Source organism: Brachionichthys hirsutus, chromosome 15 (genome assembly GCF_040956055.1).
Source record: "Brachionichthys hirsutus isolate HB-005 chromosome 15, CSIRO-AGI_Bhir_v1, whole genome shotgun sequence".
Taxonomy (NCBI): Eukaryota; Metazoa; Chordata; class Actinopteri; order Lophiiformes; family Brachionichthyidae; genus Brachionichthys; species Brachionichthys hirsutus.
This window is the reverse complement of record NC_090911.1, coordinates 10,783,564-10,798,837: the sequence shown is the minus strand read 5'-3', so window position 1 is coordinate 10,798,837 and position 15,274 is coordinate 10,783,564. Positions and strand designations below refer to the sequence as shown.

At 46.4% G+C, this 15,274-nt stretch overlaps 4 protein-coding genes across 5 annotated transcripts; 2 read left to right on the top strand and 2 right to left on the bottom strand.

Moving 5' to 3' along the window:
• Positions 1 to 3,452: 3,452 nt before the first annotated feature.
• On the top strand, positions 3,453 to 5,512 carry tsen15 (TSEN15 tRNA splicing endonuclease subunit). 2 transcript variants are annotated; one of them, XM_068748522.1, is made up of 5 exons: positions 3,453 to 3,587; positions 3,665 to 3,746; positions 4,564 to 4,699; positions 4,773 to 4,921; positions 5,342 to 5,512. In XM_068748522.1, exons 1-5 carry the CDS (start codon positions 3,546 to 3,548, stop codon positions 5,398 to 5,400), a joined length of 468 nt encoding a protein of 155 aa, XP_068604623.1. In that variant the 5' UTR covers positions 3,453 to 3,545; the 3' UTR covers positions 5,401 to 5,512. The 2 variants fall into 2 exon arrangements, with proteins under 2 accessions (XP_068604623.1, XP_068604624.1); XM_068748523.1 differs by lacking the exon at positions 5,342 to 5,512 and having other exon boundaries at positions 4,773 to 5,253.
• Positions 5,513 to 5,998: 486 nt separating this feature from the next.
• On the bottom strand, positions 5,999 to 8,406 carry zgc:55943 (uncharacterized protein LOC406337 homolog). Its single transcript, XM_068748525.1, has 6 exons — positions 8,350 to 8,406; positions 7,405 to 7,533; positions 6,824 to 6,903; positions 6,528 to 6,592; positions 6,391 to 6,454; positions 5,999 to 6,140 (listed from the first exon to the last, which is right to left on the bottom strand). Exons 2-6 carry the CDS (start codon positions 7,520 to 7,522, stop codon positions 6,099 to 6,101), a joined length of 369 nt encoding a protein of 122 aa, XP_068604626.1. The 5' UTR covers positions 7,523 to 7,533; positions 8,350 to 8,406; the 3' UTR covers positions 5,999 to 6,098.
• A 378-nt stretch (positions 8,407 to 8,784) lies between these two features.
• sec22ba (SEC22 homolog B, vesicle trafficking protein a) lies at positions 8,785 to 10,665 on the top strand. Its single transcript, XM_068748520.1, has 5 exons — positions 8,785 to 8,891; positions 9,743 to 9,852; positions 9,925 to 10,085; positions 10,164 to 10,310; positions 10,387 to 10,665. The coding sequence occupies exons 1-5, from the start codon at positions 8,817 to 8,819 to the stop codon at positions 10,539 to 10,541; spliced, it is 648 nt and encodes a 215-aa protein (XP_068604621.1). The 5' UTR covers positions 8,785 to 8,816; the 3' UTR covers positions 10,542 to 10,665.
• Positions 10,666 to 10,742: 77 nt separating this feature from the next.
• Positions 10,743 to 13,087, bottom strand: imp3 (IMP U3 small nucleolar ribonucleoprotein 3). Its single transcript, XM_068748521.1, has 7 exons — positions 12,872 to 13,087; positions 11,998 to 12,105; positions 11,788 to 11,862; positions 11,594 to 11,673; positions 11,399 to 11,450; positions 11,235 to 11,307; positions 10,743 to 11,162 (listed from the first exon to the last, which is right to left on the bottom strand). The coding sequence occupies exons 1-7, from the start codon at positions 13,006 to 13,008 to the stop codon at positions 11,136 to 11,138; spliced, it is 552 nt and encodes a 183-aa protein (XP_068604622.1). The 5' UTR covers positions 13,009 to 13,087; the 3' UTR covers positions 10,743 to 11,135.
• Between the last annotated feature and the right edge of the window lie 2,187 nt (positions 13,088 to 15,274).

Sequence of the window (15,274 nt, the reverse complement as noted above, 5' to 3'; positions counted from 1 at the left end):
GAAGGGTTTTTTTTGGGGGGGGGGGGTTATCGAGAGGAGCACAGAAGGGTCACGTTAGTTTCAGATCACCCCTTTTAGGATTTAGCTTTGCTGTGTTGTACTCAAGAGATGCACGCAGCACAAGCCAACAAGTAGCTGGGGTTTCTGGGGGGGGGGGGGGGGGGGGGGGTTGCCTCATCTCTCCTTCCACACACACACACACACACACGTCGTGTGACCACTACCCCCCCCCCCCTGCTGGAAATAACTGGGGTTGGGTTTACACTTTTACACTGGAGCTAGCGCTGCTAGCGTGTAGCTATGCTTTGCTAGAGGCTTGTAATAAAGCAAAGACGTGTAATCGGTGCATGAAAAGGACTTTGTGTCCCGCACGATGATGCAATGGGATGACTCCGCCCATTTGAAAACACACACACACACACACACACATGCTACATGGATGCAGCTGCGCCTTGGGGAAAAAGTAGTTCTGTGTATATTTGGCTTCCTTTCTTTGTCAGGAATTGATCCGAATGAGAATCATTGATCAGATTATATCGACCCAACCCTAAAAACAAAACAACGCCTCATGAGCTCTCAAGATGAAACATAGTTTCTGCAAAACGGCAATCAGCCAAACTATTTTCTTTGACTCCCTCCCAGTTGCTTTGGGGTTCGGCGTGTTTGTTTCACGCGTGGCACGATGTTGTGGCGAGAAGCCTCCAAGCTTTTTGGTTTCACAGGAAAGTTTTAGCCGCCACACGTTCCTTCATTTTTTATTTCTGCCGGCCATCATGGAGGTGATTTATTTTTTTTCTTTTGTATATCCACTTTAATCGTAGATCTTAATTTTGCTAGGCTGTGGCTTCGCTGTAGGAGAGCTGATCGGTTATCCACGACGCGCTGACGTAGATACTCGCTGGTATTGCGTCTTAACACGGATGCAAATGTATATAAGCTCGGAGCTTTTAACATAGAACCCTTTTAATGCTTCTAGCAGCAGATTTAACACGCGTGATGACTTGTAGTCCTTATATTAGGGGTGACAGTAGAGGTTTAATGGGATGGCGTTGCTGTGTCTGTGCTTTTTTTTTTTTTTTTTTGCAGATTTGTCAGCGACGGAATCGGAAATTCCGACATTCATAACCTGCTTTCGGCCTTTTTGCCTCCAAAGTTAAAGCAGCCGCCGTCTTCTTCAGGGGTGTGGAGCCAGGTGGCGAAATCTGTTTCAGGATCAGATTGAGTATAAAACGTAGTTGATATTAAACTATTTAATCTTCTCCCTTTCAGGAAATGTAAACATGGAAAAATGGCTCCTAAATATTCTCATATACCAAAAAATAAAATAAAAATGGGACGACTGGTCAAAAACAAAACGAGCATCGAGCAAAACCTTGAGGTAAATGAACTATTTTGTGTCAGAGCAGCCCCCCCCCCCCCCCCCCCCCCCCCCCCCCCACACACACACATTCCTTTAGATCTCAGAGAACAACACATCTTCAGGGAAATCTGAAAGCCTTAAACTATGACATAACTATTTTGCAGCATGTTTAAAGTCGGATCATAAAGGTTTATTCCCCCCCCGGGGGGGGGGGGTCAGGACAGATACTCGTTATGCAATATGGCACTTTTTTCCTTCCAGGTGTGTTAGTGAGGGTTTGCGACTGTTTCTCCGATCGATCGATCAGCGAACGCTGCGGAACGCCGCTGTCTTTTTTTTTTTTTATCCAAGTGCTTTAGGCCACGCCCCGATTCGGGAGGCGTTTTTCTTTTCTCGCCGCTTGTTCAGGCCACCATTCCTGGCTCTGTGTTTGTGCATTAATTCATGGACGCTGTGGTGATTTGCATTTTTGCGGATGTCTTCCACGCTTTGCCTCAAACTTTACTCGTCGTAGCGAACGCAACAAATCTGTACACGGTTCTTCTCCAGAGGTTGGATCTGCTGACAGTTTTCCCGTTACTGCTGGCGGTAACGCCGAATATATGGACTCTATAAAGACGGAACAAACTCATTACACTGTTTAACCCTCCAACGGACACATTCCCTCTCGGGTCTCCTCACACCGACTCCATCTGGGTCTCAAAGCTACGAAATCACCGGAACATACCTCAGTCTTTTTTTTTTTTTTTGCTCTCTCTCTCTCTTGTCTTGCTGAGTCTGTGCAAAATCCATCCAAACCCGTCTCTCAGATATTCCTATAAATCCACTGAGCCTTGGATTTGGGGTCTGGCATCGTCCCCTTGTTGTTGTTTTGTCTTGATATGCAACTTCTACCTTTTCGCTGCTTCAAAGGACTTCTGTTGTTGATGCGCGGCAGCAAAACCGAGCCTACCGGATCATTCCTGCACCAACAGTCTGCAAAGCACCGGAGGGAAAGGGCCATTCCCGGCTTTCCAGGGGCTTAAGTAAAATGTCAAATGAATCAATAAGATGACGCGTCACTTCGCTGCAGGTTGAAACTGGAAGTGCTCGGTCCTTATCTGTTTTGTTCGTGTCACTGAACACAAGGAAGACGATGCCTTCTCTTGTCAACACACTAATTCAGATATGCACATTGTACAGAAACTTTTTAAATTGATGCCTAATTTTTACATTAATGTAATTTTTTTTTATCCTCTTATCAAAGCTTTAGTTGAGGAGGGAACTGTGGAGCTGAATAATTGATCCAACAAGCTGTTTTGGTGTTTATATTCTCAGGTGTCATCTATTTTCAGCATCAGAGTGTCAATATTCAAAAACAAAATTCAAGTACAAACTTTTCCTTTCTTTTGTTATGCTGATTAATTTATTCCGAAATGTATCATTTGTGTGGTTTAATTATTCATTGCATAACTCATTTTGTGGCATGGAACAGGATTAATAGAAGTGGTTCCTTTTTTGTTTTTGTTTTTGCTTGACATGAAAATATCTGTGCTTTTTTTCTTTTTTAAATAAAAAAAATCCTCAAATCTATTGTTTATTTTTGTTTTTGGAGGAGGACCAGTTCTGGAAGTCTTTTCAGCCTGTGTGTGGGCGTGAATCAGGAAAGTTAAACACAGATGGGATTGTTCTCTCAAATCCATGAAGGTGTATTTCAAAGGAAACATCTTTCATCTAGAGAAATTGAGCTACACACACATGCACAGGAAAAGCAAGACAAGCATGAACGGATATCAGAAGAGCTATCATATCCTACTAAGTTTGCGTTATTAGTAACATCTACTTTCATGTTAATACACTACTTGTGTAATGCTTATATTAATAAATAATGCTGATTTAATGTTTCAGTAGCTGACACTAGGAACCTGTATTTGTTTGTACCGCTGTGAATGCCAATAAATATTATATTTACATTATATTATATTACATTATATCCACCTACCCCGTTGACGTCTGCAGCTGCTGTTTCTCTTACTCTATTTCTGAGGCGGGACACTTAAAACAAACTGACAGTTTCCACCCGGGCAGTTGATACCGTAGCACACTAGCAAAAATAAAACCCACACGTGACGAAAGCTCCGAGTTCTGACGTCACGCGGCGCATTAAACCCGTGCTTTTGAGCAGCTGGGTGCGTTCCGGGATTAAATGTCGTCGGGCGGAGAGAACTGGATCCTTCAGCACCCCACGGTTCGTGGACCCGTCGTGGACCCGTCTGGTTCCGCCCTGATGCTAAATGCCGTGCTGTTAACCGCTTCTCTATTCAGTATCAGCTGATGAAGAGCCTGGAGGTCGAGGACAGTGAACAAATCCACGCAGCCTTCTTGGTGTACATGGACCTTTCTGAGAGTGGGTTAAATAATGTATGAATTTAATTATTAAAGCTTAGCAGAAGCCAAACTTTATAACATCAGTCTATCCTGGCCAGGGCCTAATTCAACCCCCCATGCTACGTTTACATGGACACAATTTATTTAATCCGATCAGTGTTCTGAGTAAAATTGTGATCGGGTGCACTGTGTTCATGGACCCTAAAAATATTGATCCGATCAGGACTTGCGCGTTCGTGCATCACACTTTCGATCGGAAAAACATTTTGACATGCGCATTCTATACCGGAAATAGTAGAAGGAGAAGCCGTAGCGGCTTCCGTTGTAAACAAAACATGGCTCCGCGCTTTTCTGCTTGAAACTTTAACGTTATTTCGCGCGTTTTCCCCCGTTTGCATTGTTAGTTTCCTGCTTTGATCTCTCCGGTAACGTGTTTGTCTCAGATTTTGACCAGTTCTGTCTTTCGCTCTCTGCTTCAACTAGCTTCCCGGGAATAGCATAGGCGCGTATAACTGACGTCATAGACATGCGCAGTAAGGACGGCTTGTACAGAAACATCGGCATTGTTCTCATGCGCCCTGATCGGATCATCAATCGGTATAAACCACCCCTCTCGATCGGGATAGAATCTCGATCGGATTGAGATTGATTGGGTCAGACTAATCCGATTTGGGTGTGTACGTGAAGCATTTCTATTCCGATCAGGCTTTTGATCCGATTAAATGTGTCCATGTAAACGCACCTGGTAAGGTACATATCTTCGCCTATTTATTTCGTTATTCGGGGACGGATAGTCTGTCTCGTCACACTTGCGCTGCGTTTCCCGTCCTCTGCAGTCCGTAAGTGGAAAGAAGTGTCTTGTGTCAAGAGTCCGGCGCTGCAGATGGTTTTGCTGGAGGGGAAGGAGAAGGAAGGAGCGCCCATCCAGACGATACTCCCACTACCTGTTCACCGATCGTTGAGCCACAAAAGGTGATGAGGAACGTCCACAAAAAGGTTTTAAGTGCCTTCTTCCCAGATCCGCCCTGACGTCCGTTCTGTTCAGCATACGCCAGGTTCTGGACAGAGGTTCCCCCGCGCTGCTGTGTGCCGTTGCTTCCGACTCCACCCTGGTTTACCAGAGGATGACCGATGGGCTGGTGACGCCCGATCCCCCGGCAGGACCCTTTCAGGATTCGGACCGCCGGCAGCATCGTAAGAGACGGCTGCAGCGCTGAGAGGACGCCCTCAAATGAGACAATCATTCGGTCGGCGCAGCCGTCTGTGAGCTGCTCCTGAAAAGGTCAAATGGTGGCGTTGGCGTGTGGCGAGGAGGCCGCGCTTCACCCACCAGGGAAGTCCACTCGGGTGGCTTCCAAACATTTTGTCTCGTCTCGTCGTCGTGGGTTACTCCCGTATGCGGATTGTGAGCAGGTCAATCAGGAAGTGAGTTTTATTTGGAGATGTCAGTTGAGGTTAATTATGCAATAACTACTAATTAATAAAATACATTTTTTGGGTCCGGACGTCGACTCCTCTGCCTGCGATTCCTGAAATGTGTTCAAACACTCTCGCACGTGTTTACCTCTGCCGAGGAGGTTGTGTTTTTGATACCGTTTGTCTGTTTGTTGGCAGGATCACGGAAAAACGGCCTGATGGAAAAAAGTCTGAAGATGGGTCTTGGTATAATTTAGACCACATTAAATTTTGAGAGTGATCGCGATACCTGCTAAAAAAAAAAATCAACATTTTCAAATGTACTTGTAATTGAGGCTTTCTAAAAAAAAGTAAACAAATATTGTAAAATATGCATTTCAGACTATTTCTCATTCTATAGGCTGCATTTAAAGTAACAAAACAACACTGACAAATGTTTGTGTGTATATGAGTTAGTGAAAACACTTTATTCTTTAAAAAAAACAAAAAAAAACAGGAGAAACAAACTGAACAGAATGACGTAACAGGTGCTGAAGCAGCGGGCGTCGATGACGCAGCTTCGGTCGTCAGAATAAATACTCTTACATCATAGCTGAAACGAGCACGCTGTACCGAAGCACAAAAGCATTGCTCATTTCTGCAACCGGAAAAAATGAACATTAGCGGTTGCGGGAGGAGGTTCTCATTCCTACGCCGGCTTCATTAAGGGGGGGCGGCGGCGGGTTCTGCGTTCTCTCCCTTTGCAGAAGCTTAACATAGTGTTCCACGTTGGGTCTTTCCTTCTTCGCTTTGACAGACGTTCGGGTTGTGAAGAGGAGCGGAAGAGGAATGTGCTTTATTCAGTCACTAATCCATTTCCCTTTGGCTTGTATACAGAAACCAACCCCCCCCCCCCCCCCCCCTCGGTAGCACTTGGTACGGTCCATGTGAAGCACTGGAGTGACGGTTTTAGATGTTATGTCATATCTCGTTCTTCTTCTGAATAATAATCCCGCCCCTGTGGACAGAAAAGATGCGTTCATGAACTCTTCAAGCATTAACAAGCCAATAATAACATTCTGTGTCATGTTATGGTTAGTGTATGAAAATAATAAGGAATTAAATGAACGGTTTGGCATAAAACCAGAAGTTCGGTGGTAAGATAGAGGCCCCCCACCCTACACGACCGTCAAATTCCGTAAAGATCGCTCAATAATAAACAGATATTCAAAAACACAATTTAAAATAACCACAAAAGAGTTTCTTACTTTCTCAATTTTCTCATCCAGCAGTCTGAAGAACTCCTGCTGACTTTCCGAGGAGTGGACGCTCCTGCAGGGACGAGAGACGCAGCGGGTCAGACCTGAACCGAAAACGCTGCGTAGCGGCCGTGAGCCTCACTTACAGGATTTTACCGTCTCCGTTTGACTGCGTTTCGTCCGTGTGTTGACCAAGAAGAGCACTTTTCTCCTGCAGGACATCCAAACAAACAATCGACCGTTTGAATCAAACAAACAAGAAGATATTTAAATAGCTGCTTATGTTAAATCCTGCACCTAAAAACAAATGTGTGCTGTTAATAGACGTTTTATCTTCTTGTGCCATGTTAAAATTCATTCCTTATTACACTGACGCGTGTGTCTAAATGCACAAACAAACAAACAAAATCCCATTCCAAAGAGAGACAGCAGAGAGACGCACCGTGCCGTCCCGGCCGTCCTCTCCACCCGCCTCCCCGCTGAAGTACTTGACTTTCTCCACTTCCTTCATCTTGTGTTCGTCTGTGGGAGAAAGGGAGACAGAGAGAAGCACATTAATGTGCGGAGGCCGGCGGCCGGCGAGCGGAGGACGACAATCCTCCGGTTCAGAAATCCTCACAGGTCGCCGCTCGGCACTCGAGTTCTCGCTCTCCAGAATAAATGCTCTCGTCACAACGGCTGGCGAGCAGCAAATGAATGAGCCGTCAGCTGGAATCCTCCCATCTCTCCGCCACTCCACCCCCCCCCCCCTCCCCCCCACGCTTTCACAACGATCTAAATAGATATAAAGGTGCAGCAGCAACACTTTAGATCAGCCCACTCGTCTGCATGGAAACAGCCGGAGGTCGGTTTTACACCCCGGCAGAGACTAACGCTGACTCATCAGGAATTTAGAAGTGTCCGGGTATTCCATGCAGTCTGGAAGGAGAATTAATGCAGCAAGAGCCTCCCGTTTGTGGACGAGGAGACGCAGGAAGACCAGCCGGACACAGACGTACGTGGGACAACGTAAAAGGTACCGACCAGACAGGTCGCCGTTGCTGTAGGCTTTGCTCTGGCCCTCCTCGCCGTTGGTCACGGCGGATACTTGCTTGGCTGAGGCACAGCCCATCTTCTCCTCCTCCTCCTCACTCCTGAGCATCACAGACACACCTGGGGACAGGTATGGAGGAGTCACATGGGCACGGAAGCACAGTCGCAGGCCAGGAAACCCATTCGGGCGAGGGAAGACCTCGCAGAGTCCCGCCCCAGAACGACGTGAACGGACTACAGAACGCGAGGCACACACTCCGGCGCGCGGCGGTGCCAGCTGCGTCTAACAACGAGGCCTTTCAGGCTGTTTGGGACGCCACCGTGCCAAGCCGGCGGCGGCGGCGGGGGGGGTTAATCTGTGGCTGCGCATAAGTGCTCCCATGTCGAGTGTTCTAGCGGCCATCGTGGTTCCTTTCAGACCTACTTACTGGAGAATATTCACACACGTCTGCCAGAAGGTGTCGCACACGCATAAACCAGAAAACCAAACAGAGGATTAATCCGGTTCAACGAGTGTCACTGCGCTACCCTCAGCTCCACGTCATCACTACAGGTGGACCAGCCTGTGTGTCCCTCGCTTTTTCGTCCTCTTTAAAATGTGATGATTTCCCAGTTTCATGGGAACACATGAAGTAGTTTATGTGTTACACTGAGATCCACTGGGCTGTTTCAGGTGCGTGTGTGTGTGCGCGTGTGTGTGTGTGCGTGCGTGCATGTGTGTCAATGCAAACATCGTCTCGCATCATTTCACCGGACAGAGAGAATATTGATCAGCGTCCCGTGTGATAACAGAATATGAGAAAACAGGAAGCCATTCCACGACCCGCCGGAAAAAAGACGAGATGATATCGCATATGCGGAACCAAAAAAACAACAACAAACAATATATTTTTAAATTAACGCAGTTAACGCCATGATAATAACGGGATAAATTACCTCACAAAACGGCCCATGGTTATTGAGTCCTTCGAAAGGTTTGTAGTTCAGCTCACACGACCCAGAATGACCTCGTCTGCACCCCCCCCCCCCACGAGCATCAGCAGCGGAGATGCGGTCGGTCCATCTTGTGTGGTCAGACTGCCGGAGATCAGGGCCGTTAAAGTGTTAAATAGTGTCTGCTGACGGTTCAATAAACAAGCGACGGGTTTAGACAGTAGATTTCTCCCGAGGAATCTGCAGTATATTCAGCAAGAAACAACGAAATCCACTTGTTTCTTTGTGGGATCCGAGAAACGTCCTGCGTGATGGAAATTTGACGGGGAGAGAGAGATTGAATTTCATCAGTTACCGCCCGGACCCTTTTCATCGACGCACCATGAGCTTCCGTCGGGCTCGCAATTAAAGTTGACAGCAAAAAAAAAAAAACACACAAAAGTTTCTCAAGTGCCCCCCCCCCTTGGAACATGGCTTCGCTCACGATGATCGCGCGCGTCACGGACGGACTTCCGCTCGCGGCGTCGATAGAGGAAGACGAAAAGGTATGAATGAGAGTTAGCTTAGCCGTGTAGCAAGAGGGAAAGTCTCCGTGATATGATTGTTTATCAGGGGCGTGGTCAGTAGCGATTCAATAACACAAACACTACACTGCTAAAGAGACTTAAAGCGTGTCAAGATGTGGTAAACACTAACATGTAAAGGAATAGATGCGCGTTTTCAAAGAAAATCCTTCCGCATGTCGGGATTCCTAACATGGGTGACGTCACTCTCCTCAGATCCACCTCGTGCCAAATCAAGTGCCGCCACGTCATTGTTTTGCCCGAGGGGCCCCCACGAAGGGGGGTTCGGGGATGCTGTCGCTGCACTGTGTGCCAAATACAAGAGAAGCCATAAATCTACGTAATTCTTAAAGACGCTGTATCTTCTATTTATATTTTTTGCCACAAAGGTTCCTCCAATTAATACATAATAAATTGGATATACAGCAGAACTGCAAAGGATTCGAAAACTGGTCCATATTTTGTATGTATTTTTTAAGAAAGTAGGTTCTTTTCAAAAAAATGTAGCTACATATTAAAATCACGTCTTTTATTGGATCTTTTATTCTGTCTCGGCCAATAAGCCTTGGAGAGCAGGCTGTCACTGTCACCGATGGTGACATCATTCGCTGGCAACGAATCTGTGTGTGTTTTGGTATGAGGAAGATCGGACTGAAGGAAGGTCACCCGTTTTTTTTTTACTTTTTAAAATGATTCTTTATTGTAAAATACACCAATGATGTTTTCGCGACCGGAGTTTCACGACAGCGGCTTTTAAATGGGTTTTATTTACGAAGGTGTGTCTGCGCCATTTTATTCAGCGTCTCAATGCAGGTTCTGCTTCTCCTTGTCAGTCGGGCAGAGACCTCCAGCGATACCAGAGCCAAGCCAAGCAGCTCTTCCGTAAGCTGAACGCTCAGAGTCCGGACCGCTGCACCCTGGAGGCCGGGCCCATGAACTTCCAGTGAGTCGGCCACATTGAGCGCCCCCCCCCCCCCCACAAAGAATTCATTCTGAAGAGATGTCTCCTTTTCAGTTACGCAATAGCTCAGGGAGTTTGCTACCTGTTCCTGTGTGAGGCTACATTTCCCAAAAAGATTGCTTTTGCGTACCTTGAAGACCTCCACAGTGAATTCTTCGACCGGTACGGAAGAAGAATCCCGACAGTGACGCGGCCGTACTCTTTCATCGAGTTCGGTGAGCGTGTTTGTGAGCGTTTTTGACAAACGGCGTCTTCTCAAAGTAAACGCCTCTTCCATTCCTACATTGTTCCAGACACGTACATCCAGAAAACGAAGAAGACGTACGTTGACATCAGGGCCAGGAGGCACTTGGGCAGCATCAACACAGAACTGCACGATGTCCAGAGAATCATGGTGGCAAATATCGAGGAAGTTCTCCAAAGAGGAGAATCTCTGTCCGGTAAGTGCAGCGATTCAAAATGGCGTTGCTAAGCAAAACACCCAGAGCATGTCACCGTGGAATTCTTTTCCCTCAGCTCTGGACACCAAAGCCAACAACCTGTCGTCCCTGTCGAAGAAGTATCGCAGGGACGCCAAATACCTCAACACCCGCTCCACGTACGCGAAGGTGGCCGCCGTGGCCGTGTTCTTCATCACTGTGGTCGTCTATGTGCGCTTCTGGTGGCTCTAATGGACTCCGACGTGAGGAGGAGCAGCTGCCTCAAAGCGTTTCAGTTCTGCTGCGTATCAGGGTGGCGTCGTCGGCGTGGGCTTTCGCTTGTAGCCACGGATCTTAATGTTTGATAACGTTGAGCTGCTGGAATGTGGAGGGAGGGGGGGGGGGGGGGGTGTTTATCATTCACACACTGGCGTCGGGGTTTCTTTTGTCATAAACAGGTTTATTGTTTACACTGTCTCAAAAGTCTTACTGCAAATATTAAATTCTCTATTTCTACTTTACACCTGAAGCGATGACGATGCCGTTTGCACACGTAGGAACCGGCACTCCCACGATCACGTGCGCTGAGCCCGCCACCGGCGTCCCTGCAGGGTGTCTCGGAAAAGCCGTAAACCAACATCAAGATAGAAAAAGTGAAATATATATTTTGTAAAAAAAACATTTAAGGGGCCAAGCATGGTCCGTCCGTCTTCAACGACGCCGGGCAGAGATATTCACTCCGACTGTTTCCAAGGCAACGCCTCTACAGTTCACTTGTCAGCAGAACTGATTTTTACGATCCTATTCCCGTCATCCAGGGAGATGAACGAATGTCCGACATCGTGTTTAGTCCACCAGATCAAAGTCGTCCCTCTGCAAAGGAAGCGCGGGGCATTTAACAAGCTGCCTTTTTTTACTTCAGCGACACAAAAACACAAAACTCACCTCATCATTATAATTCATGACGTGCCGCTTGATCTTGGACGAGTCCACCCAAGTGACAAAGTCTTCCATATTTCTGAAAAATCCAAGGCGGTATTATTCGTTCGCTGTGATCAGAGCGACGCTAAAGACATGAACAGACGACAGAAGAAAAGGAGGAGCCTAACCTCGTGACTAGAAACGCCGGGTCTGTGACGACGTCTGCGCCGACGCGCACGTCTGAGACCCGAGTGAAGGGACACGACTGCAAAAAAAATGATTCGTACCCTCGGGTCGACACGAACTATTAACTCAAGACGTAAAACTTAATCCCTGAAATGTGTACAAGAAGTATGACACTACAACGCAGCGAGGAAGGATACGCCCCTGCTCGATGAAGGTGATGGCCGTCTTCAGGTTCTGAGCCATACGAAGGTTTAGCATGATGCTGGGCAGCCTCCGCCTGCAGAAGCCACACAGGCGATTGAAGCGCAGGAGACGCACGAGAGCCCCCCCCCCCCCCCCCCACACACACACAGACTAAACTAGGAGATATCGTGTTTATGGGATGATTTACCTGCAGAAAGACGAGGCTGTGACTTTCTCTGTGAGGGACAGATTCTGTTTTGTGGGGATCAGGCCCATGCTGTACCTTACGTGAGGAAACAAAACAACGATCGGTGGAATATAAAGTCTTTCAACGCCGCTACCAACAGGCGCCCTGCAACACCCCGGGTCTTCGGCCGCGATAAAGCCCCGAGGGTTACGAGAAGACGGGTGGACTCACAGTTTCTCCAGCAGCCGATGCGAGCTCTGAGCTCTGAAGCCATCTTTCTCATCAAGGTCTCGGATTTTCTGGGCCAAATCTCTGACGTTACGACTCAGCTTGTTGTACCTGAGATACGCGAGGAAGAAGCACGATCAGCACCGACAATGAATCTGAACGCTCTTCTCCGGTCGTGTGACACCCGTCTGAAGACCCTCAAACCTCCCGGATGGCGACCACACGTCAGGTGACCTTTAGATGTACCTATAAGGTTACTAACCAGCCCTTGATAAATGAAATCATCCCGTATTTGGACGCAGGGAAGAAAACATCTGGCTGGAAAAGGTGCATGACAAATCATCGCCATGCACGGCAGAGCAGCGATATTTGAGTCGGATCCGTTTTAGGCCTTTTTCTCCCCTGAAATTTCTGGTTGCACCAAATTTTACATGCTTTCAATATTTTAGATTGTTTTGTAACTCTTGATGTCCAGCAGGATGGACCTTCCGTCTAAGAAGAAAAGATGTTTGGGCCGAGAAATAAATTGTCGAATGGCAATTTGTTTTCTAAGCTTTTGTAGTACTCAAAATCATTAATCCAATCAAAAATAAGGTTTGTGTTTTAGCATCAGGACTTATTATAGATAGCGGTCAGGTAAATGTTTGTGGAGTCATAGCATTCATTTATTATTATTGTAATAGTATATTATTACAGCACTTCAGTTAATAGTTGACTAGCCCAGCCCAACTTTTTTTTTTTTTTAAATCACCCTAGATGGACCACAAAATACAATTTATAAAATTATAAAAACTCTACTCGTCCTGATTTAAACGTTTAAAGTATGTTTACGTTTTCCAGTGCGGCTCGGCGAGCCGACCGGACCGCTGTTCCTTACTTGGTGTAGTCCTCCCGCCGCTCGATATGATACCGCCGCAGAATCTTGACTTCGTGCAGGTTGTTGTCGACCTCCCAGTTAATGAAGTCCACCTTCTTCAGCAGCTTCTGCTCGTGGTACTTTAATTTACGAACCATTTTCACACCGTGCGCAAGCAGAACGACAACCGGCTAACCTAGCTAACGCCCTCCCTTGCTGGGTGAAGCGGAAACCGGAAACAACGTTCTTCTTCTGTGGTATGTGAAGTTCGGGACGTCCGGTGTATTTTGACTACAGTGCCATCTATCGCATCGGACAAATTAAATTATGTCACAAATCACATTCGACGTTAATAAAGAATTTTAAGACACAATACATGCAAGCGCCTGAAGATTTCATCAAAAATCCATCCTTAACGTTTTGAGTTAGGTTCTTATAACAGGATAATATAAGAATACCTGTAAATACTTTTTATTGGTGAATTACCAACACCTCGCCTTCAATGTTATATTTGGACGTGTAAATTATATGTGGAGATTCAAGTGAGGAAATACACAAACGTGATTTTTTATTTTTTTTGACTGCATTTGTGACATTGAGTTTGTCAGCGTGACTAATAAAGGAATGAAGCGCCAAGGTCGGAAACGCCTGGATTTCCTCCAGCAGGCGTCAGCCACGCTTCAGGGTCTGTTGCGCGTCGTTCCATTCCTCTTGCACGGAGAGGGAGCGACTCTCAAACCCTCCCTTGGTGGGTAAGAGCCTTCCCCGACAGCCCCCCACCCGCGAGTGTCACATTTTCACGAGAGTTTCTGTATCTTAGTTTTGAAGTTTGCGAAGTGCTATGATAAACGCAGAGCGTGGAACGTGAATCCGGAGGCGAAAATCCACGCGTCTTCAGGTGAGATCCAGTCCGCACAGGTAAGACACTGCGCGCTGAAGACTTTGACCAATGATTCCAGACAGAGACGTCTGACGGATTCGTTATTTAGTCTAGTAAAAAGCTTTAAAAAAATGAATGAAACTATGCCTAATTAGGAAGCAATTAGTATAAAGATTTTGTTCTCTCTCTCTCTCACTCTACCGGTGGTCTCTGATTGGACCACGTCCTGGTGACGATTTTAATTTCAATATTTGATTAAAGCCAGCTCACATAAAATGCAGCAACAAAACGTTTCCTGTTGATGAAAGTCCAAACAGTTTTCTTCCCACGCGTCACGCAGACTCTCCTGCGTGACTCGTTCTGCCTCATTCTTTCTCCACTCCCAACAAACAAATAAATGCACGGGATGCTCGGTGCGTTGTAATCAATGCATTTAATGGACAGACACCGCGCGTCCTCCCAGGAGCCGCGATAGTAAAAACACAGAAAGGTGTGCGTAAAGGCGGACACTTCCATGCACACGCCTTCAGATGCTTTTCCGCAGGTCTCGGTGACAGGTTTGTTTTACACCTACCGGCAAGTTGGCTCGCAAAGGTGCTGACGTATACAAATAAACCAGTTTTGATACAGCTTGAATCAGGCGGGTGTTCGGTTTGACAGCTGTCCTGCCGGTATAGCCTGATAATCTGATTCTGGTGGAACAACTTCAAACGAGGAAGAGAAACATTCTCCGTGATCAGGAAGATAAAGCAGCAGAGAAATCAGATGATGACTCACAGGTTACCTTCGACCTTTGCACAAGAACTGTGTCATTGCATTTTAAAAATGTTATCTTATTTAAGATTTTGTTAAATGTAACCTAGAAACCAAAGTGTTTCTTATTTTAAAGTGTGTTATAATCAAGAGCGTATTGTATGGTATCATACCAAACGCTTTTGACTTTTGATCAAACGCTTTAGTTGACTCATTCTTCTACAGAAGAAATTCCAACAATCCTCCACGAGCAAAAACAGAGCGGCGAGGAAAAACTGACTCAAAGGGGGGGGGGGGTCCTCTGCTTTCATTGGAGATAAATTTTTAATTTGAGTCAAAGTCAAATATTTTGCAGGATCCACTTATTTTTTAAAATGTTATCTTAAAAGTCCATCCAAGGTTGTACTTTTTCGGCTGGCTGTTGAAAGTGAAAGTTGAAGGTATTTTAGGCTCTGCGGTGGAACATAGGGGGGGGGGGGGGGGGGGGTTGTATAGCTGCTACACACTCTGTTCATGCAGCAGCTCCATAAAGAGGTCAGTGTGCCGAACACACAGCCCCTACTTCAACACCGCGGCTTAGCTTCCTCCATTTACCAGCACGGAACTCGTACGACCACTTTATGTCGAGGCTCCGTGGACTTTGCCTCGCAATTTGTCTATATACGGTAAGTGAATATAGATGAACCCATCCCTCCACCCGTGTCATGTTTCACCAATGAATGGTTTAAATTCAAAAATCCTGACACCATAATCGTAGTGAGAAAGTTAAAATATGAAAAATGCGGTATATT